A 21,681-nucleotide genomic window follows, 5' to 3' on the forward strand; every position below is an offset into this window, starting at 1 on the left:
ATAAACCCTATCTATGGCCTGTGTCTGCTCAGTTCCCTGCTGTTTCTCACCAGAGCAGAGGCAGCCACCCCCCTCCCCGGGGCTTTCCCTCCCAATAAATCTCTTGTGTGAAGTTTCTTGTGTAGTGTAATTGTGGTATTCCTTGGCTCCCAAATGCCAGGATACCTTTCCCTTTAGAGGTACAACACTTTAAAAAGATGCCCACGAGTCCCTTTTCCTACCGAGACACAGGCCTTCCTCCCTTGTGTAGAGATCATGGCCTCTTCACTAGTAGCTAACACTGATGGCCTTTGTGCTGCCAGCTCTCTTTTGATATTAAGAGAATGCTTGGAAAATAATAGCCTGAGTTTAGACTATTTATATCTGATAATCTATGTTTTGATGAAGTCTTGGACTTCAGCTTTATGAATAACTCTTTCATCTTCCATTATTTGAGAGAATTTCTCTATGTAGCCTTTTGTTTTTTCCTTGTTTTTCAAGATAGGGTCTCACTGCTTTGCCTGGACTTGGCCTTGCTTTGTAACCGAGCTGACTTTGAACTAACTGAGATCTGCTTGCCTCTGCCTCCCAAGTGTGGGGAGTAAAGGCATGTGTTACTATTTTTTTGTAAACTGAGATGACTAAGGAGATTTTCTGTTCATTATAGTTAAATGATGGCTCGATCAGTTCTTCCTATGGGCCAATTTTAGATCATACTTTGAGGAAAACTCTCATTTCAGGCAAAAGAAATTGGTTTCTATTCCCACAAAGTCTCCTTCCCCCGCAAATAAAGCCTGCAGTTTTTCTTGTTTATGCTGCTTATATGTCACTTTTCAGCTGTTTGTATGTAAAAACAATCTGCATGTATCTTCCTAAATGGACAACGGCTCAATGAGATGAAGAAACATATTCCTAGGACCTTTATCATCTCTGATTCAGAAGACTGTATAAACCTTGAACTAGGTAGTAACTGAGGATGAAATGAATAAACAGGTTGATTTAGAATATGTATTGCCAGGTGTGGTGGCTCACTCCTTTAATCCCAGCACTCGGGAGGCAGAGGCAGACCAATCGCTGTGAGTTCGAGGCCAGCCTGGTCTACAAAGTGAGTATAGGACAGTAAAGGCTACACAGAGAAATCCTGTCTTGAAAAAACCAAAAACATTAAAAAAAAATATGTAGTATCCCTAAACAGTGTCCATGTAATGCCTCATGTAACACATATACAGAAAAAGGTGTAGTGAAGAGCTGGGTGTAAAAATATTAAAATGATAAGACAAACTATAAGAAATTCCAAGGAAAACATGTGAGGTTTATTGTTTTCCATTAACAGCAAGACTTTCTGGGCCTCGAGCCTTTACATTTCCTCACACCCACAATTTCCTTACAGCCGCACATCATTTCGGATCCTTGTGAGAAGCTCTGCCAAAGTTTTCTCATAGCACCAATCCCAAATGTGGTCCTGGCAAGGATGTTTCATGTTCTTGCCCAAATATAATATCCAGATTCAAGCCCATTGCCACAGCCATACGGAAAGTCACATTGTTCTGCATGGGCTAGCAGCCTCTGTTAGCCTTTTGCCTGGGAGGAGGAGGAGACGTTATGTGGCCCCGCTTTGCCTAGACTCTACATCTCCAGTTCTCCTGTGGTGTATGGCCCCCTCCCTGCTAGAACACTCACAGTAGCCACTATGACAAACCCTGCTGCCAGCGCATATATGTTGGTGCTTGATTCAAGAGCTGTCGACACACCAAGATCTGGGTCCGAAACTCAGACCCAGGGGATTCTTAAGGCAGAGCTGCTGAGAGCTGGGTCTGACTTAAGGCAGAGTAGATACTTGGCTTCCTGGCCCTGGCTTGGAAAATAGGCCAGTGGAAAAAGCTCAAAGATTCAGAAGTATCCTGTGAGATAAAAAGAAATCAAGTTCTTCAGCTGTACTGGTAGGCTGCTGGACCAACTAACAGATCTGTTTGGATACTACTTTAGGTAGCCCACCTGAAGTCAAGCACTCACTCATAAAAGGGGATCCACCTATGCCACAGCCTACAATTTGTGTCTTCCCCACCCTGCCCAACACCCTCATTTCTCCGGAATAGAGTGCAGATGTGAAGGCTCCCTGTTTCCTGGGAGGTAGGGAGGGTGGGAATGTTTGGACCCAGACAGTTTTGCAGATGGCTGGGCCTTACTCCAGCTACTAATTTATCCCTGTGCTAGGAACCAGCTTGCCAGGAGACAGCATCCCTGACTCCTTAAAAGAAACTGTCTCTTCCACAATTCTTTCTACGACAGCTGACTGTAACTACTCGGCTTTGGCATTCATCAAGACTTAATTGTTCCTTAGTATTGAATCATGACATTCCTCACTTCATCCACCCTTGGTGCTAGCCTTTGGCTTTTGATATCTGCTTATGTCTCAATCCAGGATCTATTCATATTTTTATCTTCTGGTCCATAGACCTCGGACTTTCCCATCTCTTTTCTTATTGGTTGAGTGAAATGCTGCTGCTGCGGGGTAGTATCTGTCCAATACACTCATTACAAGTTGGGCCCACTCACTAGCCTTTCCAGCGAGGAACTGATGTCAAGGCTTCATTTCAGCAAACCAAGGCTCAGTTGTCCAGCCTTCCCCCATCTTGCAAGTACCAAAATGCAGCCCCAGTCAGTGGTCTCTAGGAAGTCTTCTGAGCAAGAGACAGAGGGATGGCCTTCCTCTCTCGAAGGTTCTGATTGTTACAGTATTAGAGGTGATGATCAGTCAAACTTGGCAAGCTTGCTCTTGGAGCAAGAAGCCTGAGTTTTGGGATATTACAAAGTTACTCACTCTTCAGTTCTCAACATTGTCCCCAAAGCCCACATCAAATGGTAATGGAACTATGACCGCTCTTCTAAGTAAAAGAATGGTAAACACATCAGGGATCCTGGGCACCGGGGACTATGCGTGCGGATTTGGGAGTCAGACTACTGACTTCATATCCAGCTTTGTCACTAACTACTATGGCTTCTTGAGAAATCTGTTTTTCTTAATTTTTATGATGGATCTATCACATCCCTGAACCAAAGTCCAGTTTTATATTTTAAATCCTAGGTGAGATTTCTGGGGTTTACCTTCCCCTTGGAGATGAGCTAACTCTTCACAAGGCTCTCCCATTTTCATAGTTCTTTAGGACACCTAGGATATTTAGTTCAGCGCATTTCCACATATATTGGCATACTGAAATACAGTTACCTAAACAAAGGAGGAAACACAAACGCTATTCAACAGTTATTCAACAGTTTTGTCTTTCCATTTGCTGCTAAAAGTTGGGTGGACAGGCGATAAGGTTTCGTTCCCAGTGAAGACAGCAGCCTCCTCAGTTAAGAACATTCTCACACCTGCTTTGATCAGACTTGCTACTCCCTCATCAATATAATGCACGTGTGTCTCTCCTCACCACCCCACCCCCACACCAAGTGTAATAGAGGATATTTGGCCAGAGACCATCCATAGGTGTGTGATACATGCCATTATGGACACTTTTGAGGTACCCCATAACCGTAAAACCTGACTGATGCTCACAGGAAAACCTTCAGATTCACATTTTTTGTCCTCCTCATTTAGGGCCCAAGATTTCAACCACCAAACTCTCATACAACTAACTTTGAAAGTTCCTGGAATTCTGAGCAGACATGGCAGTTCAGACATTTAGTTCCAGCACCCAGGAGGAAAAGAAAACATATTTCTTTGAGCTCAAAGCCAGTCTGATCTATATATTGAGTTCCGGGCCTGCCAGGTGTAGATAGGGAGACTCTAAAAGAACCTGGAGGCTAGGTGTGGTGGTGCTGATGGTGGCGCCGGTGCCGGTGCCGGTGCCGGTGCCGGTGGGTGTGCGCACGCCTTTAATCCCAGCACTCTGGAGGCAGAGGCTGGCAGATTTCTGTGTGTTCAAGGCTAGTTTGGTGTGCAAAAACAGTTCCAGGCTAGTTAGGGCCACACAGTAAAACCCCTGTCTCAAAACACATAAATAAAGAGAAAAATAAAGAAAAGAAACAAACAGTTTCAGGCTAGTTAGGGCCACACAGTAAAACCCTGTCTTAAGACACATAAACAAACAAACAAGCAAACAAATGCTCCTGGATTCTTTTTTTAAACATATATTCCCAAAGAGGCCTGATGCCCAAAGGGAGGGGCATCTGGAGGAAGGACACTGGTGAGGGACAGATGTGAGAGGCCAGGAGGAAATGACTGACCATATGTGTGCAATGCAGATAGAGTGGAAGGCCCAGATAGTGCAGGCTGTGCCAAAGAACTTACGAGGGTTTTGTTTTCTGAGACAGGATCTTATGTAGCCCTGGCTGGCCTTGAACTGAGAGCTCTACCTGCCTCTGCCTCCCTTATTTTTAAAACAACACAGAAATTTCTCTAAGTACATAGCAGTTTCTGGACTGCTTTGGGGTATGTGCCCCACACTACACACTTTGATTTAGGACTGCTAAATGCCTTTAAGCTGCCGAGTCACGGGCTTCACTCTGCATACCTGTAGAGGTTTGTAATGATTCCCATGGATTTCAGTGGAGCAAACATGCAAGTAGGAGCAAGTCAGAGAAAGGGCCACACCTGCTTAGAAAACAGCAACTCCTTCATCCTGAAACAAAGCCAGCTTGTCATGGGAGGTGACACCTGAAAAGTAAGCTGGGAATGCTGTGTTCCATATGCCAGGCACCTACTAGCTCGAGAGTCACTTGAAGATGGAGTTTGTGGCTGGGGATATGGCTAAGTCGTTAGAGAGCTTACCTAGCTGGCATGTGAAGCCCTGCATTCCGTCCCCAGCACCCATGTAAACCTGGGCACAGTGTTGAGCACCTATAATCCCAGCACTCAGGGTGTGGAAAGAGGAGGACTAGGAATTCATGGCCACTCACAGCGAGAGATACAGCAAATTTGAGGCTAGTCTTTGGGGATAGAAGACTCTGTGTTTGAGAAGTGACCTTAGGCTTGCACCAACACTTCTGAGTCACCGGAGAGGGCTGTTGCAATCTGAAAGAGGAAGGTTGTTGCAATGTTTCAGATGGAAAGAAAATTTGTTTTATTTCCACTTCTTCTCAAGGAGAACCCAAGGCGAACCTCAGCAATTCTGCAGGGCTGCTGGCTCTTAGGAGGTGGAAGATGGCCTAGTTTTAAAGATGACATATGTGGTATGGCATGCTGCTCTTTTGGAAGAGGAAAATGTAGATTTAAAAAAAAAACCAGCTGTTCAAAATGATTAAGGATTTCTAGTTTAAAGTTTAGAGACACAACCAACATATCCACCTGAAATTCTATTTCAGGAGGCTTCACTTGACCTAAATGTATTCATTTGACAAATATTTATTGGGCACTTAGTATATACCAGGCACTGTTCTATGGACTATGGGTGCAGTGGGGTGGGGGGGGATTTCTGCAGTTCACATTTTACTGGGGAGAGACATACTTAAACAATAGCAAAATTATATCTGAGCAAGGAAAAATAAAAACACCCATGAAGATCAACAGTGATAAGGACCCTATTTGTGGGGCAGCAATAATGACCTAGATGACACATGAGCCTAAATATAAGTGTCAGTCATGTAACCTTCTGGATGACCCAAAGATCCTAGCTAGATGGAGCTACAGCAGGTGCAAAGCCCTGGCAATAGAAACGTGCTTGGTTTTGTTTTGTTTTGTTTTGTTTAGTTTTGAAGGTTGGTGTGGGTAAAGCAGAAGGGAGGATGGTCTGAGTGGTGGTCCAAGGAGAGCTACTTGGAGAAGTTACCAAGTATCCAAAGACAAGTGATCCAGCAAAAGGACTTGGGAGTGAGTATGTTGGGAAGTCTTCTGGGGAGCCCTTGTGATAGCCACATGACTTGCAGGAAGGACCTTCTGGCTACTGTGTATCCACAAGGCTATCAGTAGCAAAGGGGATGTGCCCATCACGAGAGAAGGGAGGAAACCAGAGGGAAAAGGGGCAATTTGAACTAGAGCCCTAGCAGTTCGGCTGTTGGGAAGTACGCAAGCCTATTCTGAATGCAACGGCAGCGTGGCCTGCGTGAGGAACGGATTTGGTGGGTCAAAGAACATGACCAGTAGGGATTTACCACACAGTTTTTATCCTTAACTTAAAAAGAGAGCTATCTAATTCTCATTCAGAAGGACAAGTAGAATAGACAAACGGAAGGAGTTGAAGACCTACCATAGAGGTCCTCTGAAAGACTCCACCCAGTGGGAGGTCTAAGCAGATGCGGAGACACACAGCCACACTCTGGGGTGAAGCTCAGAGAGGCTTATGGAAGAGTTAGGAGATGGAAGGACCTGGAAGGGACAGGAAGGAGCTCCATAAGGTGACCAATGGAGCCAATAGAGTCAGCAGAGGAGCAGGGTGCTGCAGAGACTGATGCACCAACCAAGGACCATGCACGGTGTGGACCTAGACCCTCTGCTCAGATGTTGTAAATAGGCAGCACAGTCTACTTATGGGTCCCATAATATGGGGAGTAGGGGCTACTTCTGACAGTCTCAGGCCCCCACACATTGACCACTTCCCCCTGGCGGGGTGGCTTGGGCTCACACACGCATCTGTGTGGTAGTAGCATATATTTGCCTGTATAAATTGTAACTTTAGTTTGCTGTTGTTTTGAAACAAGGTCTCTCTCTGTAGTCTTGGCTGTCTTGGAACTTGTTATATAGATCCAGCTGGCCTCAAACTCCTAAAGATCCTCCTGCCTCTGCCTCCTAAGTGCTAGTATTAAGGTATGTATCACCATGCCCAGCTAATTTCAGTTTTTGGCATACAAAGATTATTATAAGTAGCATCAGAAGGATCAGGAGTTCAGGGTCATTCCAGACTCCTATTGAGTTTAAGGCTAGCTGGAGCTACATGGGATACTATCTCCAACAAATAAATGAAGTCTATTAACTGTCATGCCCATAACAGTGCCTGCCATATATTACACACTTAATATTTACTGAATTAAAAACCAAGGTGTAGTAAGGCAACTGAATTTTAAAATCTAAGAATATCTTCTATGAATTTCTGTGTATAAGCATAATCTTAGTTATGTTTTATAACCATGATGATTCACCAGAATCCTTTACTTCTTGGTAATAGATTCGGTGTTAGAAACCACCCAATTTACACATTCTCACAAAAGACAAGGCCCAGATGAAAGGGAGAGAAATAAAGTTCAAGGACCACATTCATAGTATGAGGAGAACCTGCCAGCAGATCTCCCGATCCACATATAACTATTCCGCATTACATCAGGCCCTCCTCTTAAGAGTACTGATTGATGCTGGAATTGCAGATATGAGGCACCATATCTGAAAGGGATCTGGAGCAAGTTAATGTTTGGAATAAAGCATCTTGATATTTTTTTATTTAAAAAAAAAAAAAAGAATACTCATTGATGTTAACTTCCTAACAGTAACTGAACTTTTCAAGGAATATATTTAAAGAGTTTGCTATAACCTGGCTAGTTGGGATTCCATGTCACAAACTGTTAATGTAAATGAATTACTGTGATGTGGGTAGTCCTGGTGGTGAGCTCTCCAGCAATGAGTTCAGGTATGTCAGGGGCAGCCGTAGCATTTAATGTGCATCATACAGATAATAGTTTTGTTTCACAAACTTCTGGTAGCAAGCAAAGGCATCCTTTTAAATGGGTCAACATAGTTAGGAAAATACTTATACTTAACAGCAAACTTTAGCATACTCAAAAAGCATTAAATTTTGCTGTCTGTCTGGGACTTGGCCTCTCAAAACTTCCATTTAATCTTAGCACAACAGGCACTGAATGTGCACTGTCAGCCACATGGCAAGGGAAGTTGAATGATTCCTTATAATCGGCAATACTGATAAAAATCAAAGACTTGCTAGAAAAAAATTCAATTAAAAAATACAAATGGCTGTAGTCAACTATTGAGGTGATGTCAGCGCAAAGAGAGTAACTCCTTCCGGGGTCGGGGGTGACCATAGGTTTTTATGAGAAGGAATCAAATGTGGTAGGTAGACTGTTCTAGGCAAGGAACATCACAGAAAGGCAGAAGCGTTTAAGTCGTCATATGGGTCCACACCCAGGAGTAATAAGATTGGTTCCATGTTAGCTTAGGTTGAAGGAAGCAACTGGAGTCAATCGCAAATACCAGCTAAACGGAGGGATCAGGCGTGGTTAGCTCCTTCTTGTATAGGTAAGCCAAGTAGGTCATAATTGACAACTGTGGACCAGTGAGCAAACATGACAGAAGAAAAGCAATTAAATTTTGTTTGCAGTTGCTGCCACCAGTCCACATTATTAATAGATGCCGCTCGGGGCAGAGTTTTACATTTATTCATCCCTCAACATTCACTATTATCGGTCAATGGGTTGCGTACAACTTAAAACAAAAACAACAACCAAGGACCGCACGCCTTTAAAACCCAACACTTGGAAGGCAGAAGCTAGCAGACCTCTTGAATGTCCAAGGCCAGCTTGGTCTACAGAGCGAGTTCCAGGACAGCCAGGGCTACAGAGAAACCTAGCCCAGAAAAAAAAAAGTCAAGACATACTATTAATAAGTCTTTTGGGGAGAAGGGAGGATCCAAGAAATTCAATGCGCATTAATTACCGTCGAAAGATGAGCACAGAAGTGTTTTCCATTGCCCGCTTCTGTCTCTGAGCTGAAAACCTTAAACCAACAAAACAAAACACCCTCTAGCACCACGTGTTTTAACGGATGAGACAATGCCTTAAAAGTGCTTAGCGTACTGTCTGGCCCGGTGAGTAAGCACTCAACAAATTACGGTTATTATTTTGACCTTCGAGCTTTCAACCACTTGGGATTCGGGTTCTCATTTTCAGCGGAAGGAACAGGCCACAGATGGTCCCCGGGGCCGCTGCCAGCTCCGACAGTCTCCGGTTTCAAGTAGGAACCAAACTCAGTACAGCCAAACAAACCAAGCGAACTGTCCATGCGACTAGGCGGGGCCGCAGGTCCGCGAATCTCAGCACCCGCCCCTCACCACAGACGCCTAGGGCGGGGCCGAACCCGAGCCCGAGCCGGAGCCCGAGCCTGGTTTTCCGTCTCAGTCCCGCCCGAGTCCAGCTTTTGGGGTACGGCAGGCGGCCAAGGCAGGACTCCAAAACTAGCCCGGCCCACCTCCGCCGGCGCCCACCACACCCCTTCCGGCTAGGGCCCCGCCCACAACGGTGACTCCGCCCCCAGGCCCCGGCCCCTCTCGCAGGCCCCGCCCCACCGCGAGCCGGCTCCCTAGTCCTTTCAGCCCGCGGGCGGCCACGTCCTCCCCCCGCGACGCTCTGAGGTCACCGACCGGGCTGGCCGGCAGGGGGCGGAGGGACGGAGGGAAGATGGCGGCTGAGGCCGGATATTGGCGCCGCCTCCCCCAGTCGCGGAGCCGGCGCAGATGAGGCGGCTCGGCTGGGGCCAGCGGCGCTTCGCAACCCGAGCCGGGGGGACCCTGGCGGTGGGGCCTGGCCCTGCTCTATGCCGGCGCCTCGGCTAGCGTGAGCCGCGGCGGTAACGCCTCTCTCCCCCCCCAACCCCCCACCCGCGCTTCCCCTGCGGCTTGGGAGTCGGAGCGGGCGGCGCGGCCGGCATGGAGGACGTTAACTCCAATGTGAACGCGGACCAGGAGGTGCGGAAGCTGCAGGAGCTGGTGAAGAAGCTGGAGAAGCAGAACGAGCAGCTCAGGAGCCGCTCGGGAGCCGTGCAGGGCGCAGGCCTCCTCGGGCCCGGCAGCCCCGCTCGGGTCGGCGTGTCCACCCCTTGCTCGGGCGCGGCGTCCCCTCGGGGCTTCCCGCTGGGCCTGGGAGCCAAGGCCGGCGGCGGGGCGGGCTCGGGCCCGCGGCGGAGCAGCAGCGAGGACCTGCGGGACGCCACCTCGTTGCTGGCGGCTGGCGAGGGCGGCTTGCTGGACGAGGTCGAGCCGCTGCGGCCCGACGAGCTGGAGCGCCTGTCAGGCTGGGAGGAGGAAGAGGAGAGCTGGTGAGCGCGGGGGCGCCGGGCCGGGGAGGCTCGACTGTGGCCAGGGACACTGCCTTTGCCCGCTTCTGCTGCGGGCAGAAGCTGCGGGCAGAGGTCGGCTGGAGTTGGGGGTTCGAGGCGTGCCTTGGAAACGGATCTGTAGCTAGTTCGTCTCCGGGTCGTGGAACCTCTGGGCGCTGGACCCAACTGGACCGAGATGGAATTTGTGACTTGGCACAGCCCTTGTGGGCCCGCACGCTCAGAGCACTCAGGTAGCAAGCTGCTTCGTAGGAAGGGATCGTGCTTTGTGTGAAAGCCCGGCTTTCCGATGGTGTTCTGGGCGTTTGGGATATAGGGAGGGGTCTGCTTCATGAGGTACCGGGACATACAGAGTGGCAGTGTTTTGGACTAGACTGAGATGGGTATGTTGGTGGAGAAGCCGGGTGAACGACACTCCCCTTTGGGTAGTGGGGGCTAAAGCTTGCTTTGTGTGAGGAGGGCAGGCAGGGAAGGGATGGGGCCGCTTTGTGTATGTGTGAAGTCGGCGGTGGAACAGGAACCCTGAATTTTATTTTTGAGAACAAGAATTGGGTCTGACATGATTCTGAAGCCGTGAAGCGGTAGTTATCGAAGCTGACTATCATTTCCACGACATCCTAGAGGCAGAGAGAGAGACCGATTTAAACATTTTAAACCAAAGCTGTAATTGTCATAAGGCACCTCTTGATGAGCTCGTGACCCCACACCTTAAAGTCGCACTTTCACTAAATAGAGAGGACATGAGAGAAGCGTTCCCTCGAGTTTTATCTTGACTTAAAAACATCTGCGGGAAGTTATCCTCATAATTCATCCGTTTTGAAGTCTTGCTTAGAACGTTTATGCTGTTGACACTAAAACTTCTGTGAAGTCCGAATCCCACATGGACTGGTATACAGGATTCAACTTGGAAGAATTCTGGGCTCTCCCTGCATGCAGGCCCTAGGTTTGCCACTTAAAGGTTTATGACCTTGGAGAAGTTACTTTGAGCTTCACTTTTTTACTCAGAGGAAAATGATCGTTCTTAACGTGTGTGGATTATCCGCGTGTGCTTTCAGCCCCAGGTTTGGCATACGATACACTCTCCAGGACTGGGTACTAATACCCCTCAGCCTGGTTATTTAAATCAACAACACTACGTAGTGAGTTCAAATGTTATCCCTGCTGTGAGAGATTCTCAAGATTCTTAAGTGTTGATGCCTGTGTGAGAGGCGGTGGCACTGAGGCGGTTAAACAAGATAGGATGTATACAGTGAGGTGCTCAGGAGAGGTGTAGAACGGAGTCCTGGAGTCCTGACAGGACATAGACTAGCTCATTGGTCCAAATAATGGGGCAAACCTCAGGAGAAGGGAGGTAGGCCAAGAGTGGGAGCTGGGAACTCTGTTTTATGTTCCGACAAGAAACTCTAGGACAGGAAGAAATGACAATAGGTAGCCTCTCTCACGGTATTACCAAGTGATAGCAAGTATTATTAGAACTGAGTGTGGTAGTGTCAGCTCACTGTCCTGAAGGAATCCTGCGTATGTATGCACCTTCAGAGAATCCAGAGTCTCCCAGATACCGTCATCTCTCTTCCAAGCGATGAGGGAAGTAGTGCTCCTGATAGGACAAGCTGCACTCATCAGCCCATTTTAGGTGTGTTGGTGGAGCACGGTGACTCCACTAAGCACATCTTTAGCTGCTTTGATTTCTGAGCACGTGTTTGTCAAGTTAAAGCAAATATCCTTATTAGATAAGCATGCCAGGAGTTTGTTTTGAGGATATGATTCCTGCTTACTGTTTTTTTTTTTTAATCTGGTTTCAGTGTCTTGGTGCTATAGATATCTTATGCTTTTTCCTGAAAAGAATTATGTGAGTTAAAATCTGGCCTTGGATTTGATCTTAACCATGATAGGTCAGGGGAGAGTTAGATAAAGAAATCATAGTTAAACTACCTTGGGGTGTGTCTGAGTAAGAGGGTGTGGCTGCCGTAGCAGTGGTTTGCTTTGCCAGCAAGTTCAAAACCTGCCTTCCATGGCTTGCTTCTGTCACACATCATTTTCATCTAGAGGAATTTTTGCTCCTAGCACATATGCCACAAAATGCAGAAGAATGTGGGAAAAGAACCAGATTCTGGAGTCTTCTTTGACAAGCAGATATGGGTACTGGCATAATAAGTCTCCAGGGATTATTATGGTTGTTTCCTAAACTTAATTGAGTTCCCAAGGAGCTAGTTACCATCTCATAGAACACACGTAGGTGGTAATAGTGGACAGCTCTGAGGGCCCAGCTTCCTGATACAAAGTGTACAACCTAGCACACACCTGTATGTGAATGACAGGGGACACCTTACTGTGAGTGGTACACTTTAATGCTTTCTATTCTGCTGTGTTTCATTAAGGGGAAAATGCTAGTCACTATCAACTTGACTTCCAGATGTGTTGCAACTTTCATTCTGAAAAACTTTGTTCTTGAATAACTCAGAAAAGTCTAGGAAAGAGAAAGAGATGATTATGTATTGTAGTGTATTAGGGAATGCTAAGGGCAGTTAAAACGTTTTGCATTTAATTAGATTTAACTTTTATATATTTATACGGTAGGTATCAATTTCAGTGTAAGGAAACTTTATCTTGGCATCGAATAACACACAGTGAATGGTGACACTAAGATGAGAACCCAGTTCTTCATGCATTAAAGCTCATGATATTTCCATTGTGTTTTGCATTTTCCAAATACAACATCAGCTTTGTTACATGAACTGCCCTTTTATGTATTTGAAGAGTACTAGTGAATTCCTAGGGAATCCCTTTCTTTAGAGAAAATTTCAGTTTACTGAATAATTTCTTAGTTAATATAATTCTCTATACCTTCAATTGATAATAGTAAAGTATTGAGACAGGGCCTTACAATGTAGCTTTGGCTGTCCTGGAACTATATAAGCCAAGCTGCCCTCAAATTAGAACTCTGCCTGCCTCTGTTTACCAAATGCTAGGATCAAAGGCATGACTTGACTTGTGCACCAGGCTGTCCTTGAACTCACAGAGATCCTCCTGCCTCTGCCTCCCAAGTGCTGGTATTAAAAGTATGTGCCACCACGCCCGGCTTAAATCGTTCTTAATTTACTCTAGTTGCTCATTATGAGATATGGTATCCAGAACTGTATTCACACTTTGAAGGTGACCAGTGTGTGTATGTGTACTTCTCTTGAACTAAAAGCTATTTTCAAAACAGTAACTTAAAACGTACTAATGCCTGGGCAGTGGTGGTACATGCTTTTAATCCCAGTCCTGGGGAGGCAGAAGCAGGTGGATCTCTGAGAGTTCAAGGACAGCCAAGGCTGAGCAAAGAAACCCTGTCTCAGAGTAAGAAAAAAGAAAGAAAAGTAGCTAAACACTATTGATTAATTGATGAATTAATTTAGAGGTGGTCTCATCCTGTAGGCCTGGCTCCACTGGATCTTACTACATAGTCCAGACTGCCTTGAACTCAAGACAGTCCTCTGCCTCCCAAGTATTGGGATTTCAGATATACACTAAGCCCTGCTATTGCATTTTAAACTATAAATCATTAAGTTTCAGCCTCTGTTACTAAGTTTAATAAGTGCTGGTAGTCTGAACTTCTCCACCATCTTTTTTTTTATTAAATTATATTAAACTGTCTCCCTAATTTGTGTGAGTGTGTATGTGTGTGTGTGTAATACATTTTTTGAGTGTAAAGACAAGGCATTTACTACTTATTTTCTAGTATCTCGTTTTGTATCTATATTTAGTAGGTAGATGTTGAAGATCTTCAGATTGGTGTGTGTGTGTGTGTGTGTGTGTGTGTGTGTGTGTGTTTACACATGTTGGTGTTTTGTCTGCATACGTGTCTGCGTGAGGGTTGTTAGATCCCCTGGAAATGGAATCACAAACAGCCGTGAGCTGCCATAGGGTGCTGGGAATGGAACTCAGTCCTCTGGAATAGCAGCCAGTGCTTTTAACCACTGAGCCATCTCTCTAGCCCCATTTGTTCAGATTGTTGACAAAAAATTTAAGTGACAGATAAATTACTCTAAAGTATGCAGCTCAGCCCGATTTCCTCCAGTAATACCAGCCCATTAACAGCCATCATGGTTATTCACCAGCTATTAATCCTTTCTATTGTCAGATCCGTATGACGTTTGTTTTGTGTGGATATTCTGAAAGATTTTGGCAGATGCTACAGTGTAATTAAGCTGCAATGAGCCTGCATGGCTCTTACCTGCAGTGAAGTCACTCTTAAGGTAGAAGTTGGAGTGAATTTGGTTTGACATTGTGAGATACATCCACTGATGCTCCAGAATCAGTCCTTTCTTAATTTCACAGACGTTGTTTAATCTTATTTTTAGTTTGCTCTGGAATTTTTAGATGTTGCTTGTTATTCTCTTTAGGAATTATCGTCTTTGGTCATAACCTTTCCTCCACACTTCTGATCTGTGGTGGGTTTTGGGGTGTTTTGTTTTGTTCTGTTTTTCAGGACAGGGTTTCCTTGTGTAGCCTTGACTGTTCTGGACTCACTTTGTAGACCAGGCTGGGATCGAGCTCATAGCAATCTGTCTCCCTGAGTGCTGGGATCACAGGCATGCACCACCATGCCCAGCTCCACAGTGGTTTTATAATAAGGTTTTTGTTTTTTTGTTTTTGTTTTTTTTTCATGGTTTAGCAGGATAGAACTGAGCCTATTTTAACTACATTTGGCTTAATAGCTCACTTTGTTTCTTTGAGCATTGATTCTCTTTGAAGAATGTTCTTCCTTGTCCATCCAAACAAACTGATGACAGAAATAATTCTGTCTTAGATATTCAGTGTCAGGGCTTATTTTATTTGTGGTTGGGACTGTTGCTTCTTTCTACTGATGTTACTGTAATTCTTTTCTTAAGCTTTGCATTGTTGAACTATAATTTTATGATACATGATACACTTAATTAACACATTTTTATTATCTATGTTTTATTCTTAAATTGATTTATTTACTCATTGTGGGAATCATTACACAAGTGGGCATTTGGAAATTATAGTACAAATTCCAAGAGTTATTTCTACTCCTGCCGTGTGGGTCCCAGGGATTGAACTCAGGTAGGAAGGCTTGGTGGTAGGCGTCTTTACCCACTGAGCCATCTCTCCAGCCCTGTAAGGCGTGTTTTAAGGCCTACAAAAGAGTAATTTTAATATAGTCCAAGTTGTGCAGCTATCACCTCTGTGTAAGGCCACATTTTCCTCTTCACCACTCAGTGGATACTCTGTTTTCCCTCTTCCTTGTTCCCTTTATCTACTTTGCCTATCAGATTACCCACTTCATGAAAATGAAATTCTGTAGCACATGGCATTTGTGTTTGTCTTTCATCTAGCATAATTCTTTCAAGGTTTGTCCATGTTGTAGAGTGTGTCAGAATATTACCTTTATCTTATCTTTTTTATATGTGCCTGAACAATATTCCATTGTGCGGCTTTACCAGGTTTTGTGTATCCATTCATTGTTGGGTGGGCATTTGGATTGTTTCCACCATTTGGCTATTATAAATAATGCTGCTATGACATTTATTTACACATTTTTGGATGAACATGTTTCCCCCCTCACCCCCACTTGGGTATGTGCCTATGAGTGAAGTTACTCCAAATGGCATTACCATGCTTAATTTTTTTTTGAGAAACTGCAAATTGTTTTTTACAGTAGCTGCACCACTTCTATCACAGGCAATGTATGAGGGTTCTGAGTCTCCCACATCTTTGTCAGCACTTGTTAGGTCCATCCTTTAAATTATAAATGTTATAAATTTAAAAATGAATGTATAAAATTACTATCAATTTGGTTCTGATTTTTATTTCTCTAGTGCTTAATGATGTTAAGCATTCTTTCCCTGTATTTCTTGGCCATTTGTCATAATTCTTTTTGGAAAAACGTCTGATCAAACCTTTTGTACATTTTTTCCCCAGTACTAGATTGAACCCAGTGCCTTGGGTATGAAGGTGAGCACTGACTGAGCTATATCCTGGCTCTGCTTGCCCACTTTCTAATTGGGTTATTTGTTTTTAACTGGAAAACCGTAAATTGCCTGGAATAAAATGAAGCAGCAAAGTTCTTTTCTCCTAAGGTTGTTTGAGAGAAGTAAATAAGGATACAATCAAGATGCACTTGTCCTTTTGTTTTTGGCTTGTTTTCATTTAACACTGTGGTTTCAAAGTTTAGTCTATTTTATGACTTGTGTATGTCATTCTTCTAATATTAAAGGAAGCTAGACCCAAAGTCACATTGACCTAGCTGATAGCTAGGGAGAAGTTGAGACTTACACCAAGCCTGAGCGCCATCTGTGGGAAATAGGTGGCCTGGATTGATTTAGTTATAGATATGTAGGGGAAGAAGGCTTGGGTTTTAGATTTGTTTTAGGCATAAAGTTAGACAGGTTATATATATAATGTAAAGGAGATTTTGGGGTGGGGATTTGAGACAGGGTTTCCCTGTGTAGCCCTGTCTGTCCTGGATTCAATTTATAGACCAGGTTGGCCTCAAGCTCACAGAAACCCGCCTGCCTCTGCTAGGAGTAAAGGCGCGCGCCAGCACACCCTAGAGGGCTCCGTCTGCACCATGTGCACTCCTCCAGACCCTGCCTCCTTGCCCGATTACTAGAAATAGATCTATAACTCTACGTAAATAATGTGACTTTTTTTTTAAAGAGACATTTTGGTGGTGAAGTTCCAGAATTAACAAGTAAATAAATGGAATAACACCTTTTTTGTAGTAGTAGTTGTTGAATAGCTGAAACATTCTGCACCTTGGTTTCTGTTATGTTATTGTTAATAGCAAAATTGATCATGTAAAAGCCTGAAAAGTTTGAAGGCTTTCAGTGGTATAAGTTGTGTTTTCTGTTCCATTCACTCCACTTCACATCCTCTTAAGACCTTTTGTTTGGAGATAAAATTATAGAGGAAACTAGCACCTTTAAAAGACAATAGCTGAGTGAGGCAGTATAGTCTTTAATCCAGCACTCAAGATACAGAGGCAGATGGATCTCTATGAATGAATCTCTGTACATAGCAAGTTCTAGACCAGCCATGGTTATGTAGTGAGCATCTTTATAAATAAATAAATAAATAAATAAATAAATAAATAAATAAATAATATGGGGGGAGGGTGGGACAAAAACAATAGTCTCCATGAAATGTGAGGGGTAATAGGTACACAGTAGCAGAGCATTACAATGTCTGTATGAAATTGGAGAAACAACCTGGAATAAGATGAAGCAGGGTGTTCCTTAAAACTTAGATTTGCATGATGAGGGGCTCCTAAGTCGTTTGCTGGAAGGAAAGCTCTCCCACGCTGCCTTCTGCTGTTACTCATGAGTTCTTTCTGCTCACTTGTCTGCAATTTACAAGGCAGTCAGTTACAGTGGCTGTTGAGCATCTCTTTGTCAGGATAATCAGGAGGTCCTTGCAGTGACTTTGGTACCAATCACTATTACAGTTTTAATTTGTTATGAAATTAGATGTCAGATTGTTGGGTGGGTTTTGTTGTTGTTGTTGTTGCTTTCGTGTTGGTTTTTTTAAAGATGGTGTGTCTTTATTAGTACCTCAGTGGTAGCCTTAGAAAGGGCTACTTTTAGTAATCTCAGAACATGAACGTGGGTACCCACGTGGGCATCATTGTCCTTCTAATAGGAAGATAATGGTCCATGTGTTGATTGTCATTATGAAATTTCTGTTTGTCATTGGATAGCCTTGTCTTAAGCAGATCTGAAGAGGATTAAAAACAAAACCCAGTGGCTGGAGAGAGTCAGTGGCTAAAAGCACTTGTTCTTACAGAGGACCCACGTGGTGCCTCACAACCACCTGTAACTCCAGTTCTAGGGGGTCCAGTGCCCTCTTCTCACCTCCTCAGCACCAAGCACAGACACGGACACAGGATATGTAGGCAAAACACTCACACATAAAATAAGTCTAAATAAGGGAGTGTGATGGCTCATGTCTTTAATCCCAGTACTTGAGAGGCACTGGCAAGGGGATCTCTGAGTTTGAGGCCAGCCTAGTTTATAGAATGAATTACAGGACAGCCAGGGCTACACAGAAAAACCCTTCCAGATGGAAGAGTTTGTCTTTCTATCACAATCATAAAGTACAGGGGAAAGAATTAATACTTGAATAAGATAGAGGAATGGCCTATAAACCTACTTAGTTGGAGTGAAGTTTCAGAGCAAATGGAAAACACAGTTGAAAATATACTTAATGTGTCAAGTAAAGGTAAATAATTTTTAAAACTAAATCATTGGGTTGGAAAACATATTGTGGGTGGCCTGTGAAATCTAGGAAGAGCTCACTGAGTATGGGAATGTTCTCAACAAATATCTTTGGGAACGGTAAGTGTAGTAATAGAATGTAGATGAGAACAGAACCTGCAGCTGTCTTTATTAGCTGAAAACACTGCCTGCTTCTTGTGGCCCGAAACAGCAGAAGTGGATAGCTATTCCATTGCATTGCAACTGCTTAAGTGGGTGTATCAGTTACTTCTCTGTTGTTGCGATAAAAACATCACAAGCCAGGGCAGTTTACACAAAGAATTTATATGAGGTTATAGTCGCAGAGGGTTAAAGTCCACAATGGCAGGGTGGAGACAGCAGGCTGTCATGATGCCTGGAGCAGGATGCTGAGAGCTCACTTCTTGAACGGAAAGCCACGCTGAGAGCAAACTGCATGTAGGGCAAGGTCTTAAGCTCTCAGAGCCCACCTCAAGTGACGTACTTCTTCTATGAAGGAAGGCCTCAACTCCTAGCCCTCTCCGGAAAACACTAGCAGCTAGTGACCAAATGCTCAAATGCGTGAGTCTGTGGGGGAACAGTGTCATGCAAAGCACTACCATAGTAGGTAGTATGAAAACCATACTATCAAGTCAAAAGGTTAAAAATCAAGTTCACTTACCATTCACCAAGAAAAAAATCAGATTATTTTGGTTTCAAGATTGTTTTCTTCCTCTAAAAATAGCCACTTTATTTCAAAATACTATTTTGATAGTATCAGCTCTCTTATGTAAGAATAATCTTAAAACAAGAGTTCTGTCATTTGAGCTAAATTATCCTTTATTGTGGAGGCTGTTCTTTATATTGTAGGATCTCTGCTCATTACATTAACAAATGTCTGAAGACATTTTTAGATGTCCCCTGGAGGCAGAATCAGCCCTCAAGGTTAAGAACTGTTGCCCTAATAAATTGTATCATGTCATATTGGTGAGAAGTGTCTAGTGCTATATTACAGTACAGCCTCCATGCCCCGTACCTGCAATGTCTGGGCTGAGAAGTGCTTTAGAGTTCGAATGTTTGGAGGGCCTTGGGATAATTTTAATGAAATATCTCAGGGTGAGGCCCAAGTCTATAAAATTTCATGTTTCTATACACCTTATAAATAATACCCCAAAGACAGTTTTATAAAATATCTTAAAAATTTGTTCATGAAATGATGTTTTATGGCACAAAAATTTCTCACTTTCCCCCTTAGGTCATAGTAAAAAAAAAAAAAAAAAGTTTTGGGTGTGGGAGCATTTTTTAGGCTTTTTGCTATTGCCAAGTGATTTTGTGGTTTCTAACCATTTTAGAGTAGAGTCTACTTAGGAACACTTACTCTAATCTTCATTTTCTTCAGGAAGAAAATATCTGAGCTGTTTCTGATACTGACCTTAGTTTTCTCAGCAGAGTATGGTATGCTGATTTCCTTCACTTCCTATTCTGGCATATATTTAAATTATTGGTGCATTTTCTTTGGACACTTCAAATATCTAATCAGAATAAACTGTTGTTAAGGCTAAATATTTAAGTATGCTTTATATATATATGTGTGTGTGTGTGTATCTTTAGATTTCTTCCCTATTATATGGCTCATGATTTTCACAAAGTAAATATTTTAATTTTATAATTCAGGAAGCTAATTTTAGAACACAAGTACTCCAACTTAGAAAAGTCCCTGAGAGAACAGAGGTTAGCTTCTGTGCTAATAAAACTTGCTTGGGTATGCTAGTATACTTTTCATGTCTTCTTACAAATAGTATTTTTACAGAAATTTTATTAACAGTAAGAGGGATACTAATTTTAAAAACAACCTTGGATGATAAGCCATTGAAAGTGGTAATAGTGGTACATAGACGCAGTATTTAGGACTCAAAGGAGATAGAGCATTTGTTAAAGGTTATGACATTTTGTCCAGAAACCAACTGCTGTTACTTCTACAGGTAAGAGCCTGTTTTAGCCACTAAAATCCAAGATTCTCTGGAAGAATCAGTGTATATTACACATGTGCAGTATATATGAAGATATTTTTATGTGTATATATATGCATATGGTTGTGATCATTTTCTGTGAACTAAAAATTTCTGGTCTGGGACTGATGAGATAGCTTTGCAGGTAAGGGCACTTACTGCCAAACCTGATGACCTCAATTTAATCCCTGGGCCTACATGGCAGGCGAGAACAAACGCTCACGTGTGACCTGACATCCACACTGTGGCATGGATGGGTCCCACTTCTGGTCCTAGTAACTATTCTCTAATACTGTCGCAGTTGAAAAATTGTGCTAGTTCAGTATATAAAGATTGTCTTTGCTGCCGTGACACTGCAGAGATGGTGTAGTTAGAGACTGCAGTGCTTTCTCCCGCTTCAAGTATAAAAGCAGTACCTTCCCTGGTGCTGCCTTCTACGGATGGCTCACCGGAGCTTCCTCAGCAGTACAAACACCTAGACTCAAGAGATTCATTCCCACCTTAGCTTTAAGGCACTTCAGGAATATCAGCCATGTTTCTCTCAGACTCATGCCGTGCTGGACGGGCACTGAAGCGAGCTGTGAAATGCAGTGCGTACATCCAGTGCCGTGGCTAAAAGTTTGGGATTCACTCCTTTCAGTGTTTTCCCTGAGTCACCCTGCTTGTGTTGCTGGGTGTGTTTGTGGTTCTTTGTATCCTTTTGTGTCCTTCCCACATTACTTTCATTATATATTATATATTTTACCATGAAACTTAATGGCCTTTAGTGACATAAACTGTTCTGCTCTAACTTTGTTAGTTTGCTTATACTGCTACTCATTTAAACTCATAGCTGTAACTATAAATATTTTTATATCCTTTAGTCAATAGGCCAAATATAATAATAGATAATGTCCTGTGTTCAATCTAAAAGTTCATAAGGGACTGCATACTATATATATGTGCTAATGATATTTTTGCTTGAGTTGTGATTTTTAAGTCTAGTCTTGGGCTTAATTACATTTTATGTTTTATAGTATATAAAGATTAGGAAAGGATAGCAGGCTGTAAAAAATGGTTACTGTATTGAAATATTTCCTTGCATCTTTTGCATTGTTGTTAGGCAGCTGAGTTTATGTTTAAGAGCTCCTCCCACCTTGGGCCTGTGCCTCTTTGGACAGGTTGTCATCACACTAGGTCTCAGAGACCTCATCATAAAATGGGTTGTGATAGCTGTTTCATAGGCTTATGAAGATTTATGAAACTGATATTCTCTATTACATTTACTTATTGTGGGGGTCGGTCGGGAGGGTGGAGCACATGCCACAGCATCTGAGTAGAGGGCAGGACAACCTGTGGAAGTTGGTTCTCTCCCTCTACCATGTGGTTCAGAAAAATAAACTGAGGTCATCAAGGCTCCATGGACAGTATGTGCAGTATACTAAAACAGTGTGATGTTTGGTAATGTAAAATAGTAACAGCAGTTACTGTTGCTACATTGAAT

General features: G+C 43.5%; 1 protein-coding gene across 3 annotated transcripts in view; it reads left to right on the forward strand.

Annotated features, from left to right (window-relative positions):
• Window positions 1-9,206: 9,206 nt before the first annotated feature.
• SLAIN2 (SLAIN motif family member 2) overlaps window positions 9,207-21,681 on the forward strand; it is a 54,497-nt gene continuing 42,022 nt past the window's right edge. For 2 of the 3 annotated variants that reach the window (XM_084758415.1, XM_084758416.1), the window contains exon 1: window positions 9,207-9,952. In XM_084758415.1, the coding sequence (XP_084614541.1) occupies window positions 9,564-9,952 (389 nt within the window). In that variant the 5' untranslated portion in view covers window positions 9,207-9,563. The remainder of the gene's footprint in view (window positions 9,953-21,681) is intronic. The other variant, XM_084758417.1, reaches the window with a different exon arrangement.

Source organism: Acomys minous, assembly GCF_964271855.1.
Source record: "Acomys minous genome assembly, chromosome: 15".
Lineage (NCBI taxonomy): Eukaryota > Metazoa > Chordata > Mammalia > Rodentia > Muridae > Acomys > Acomys minous.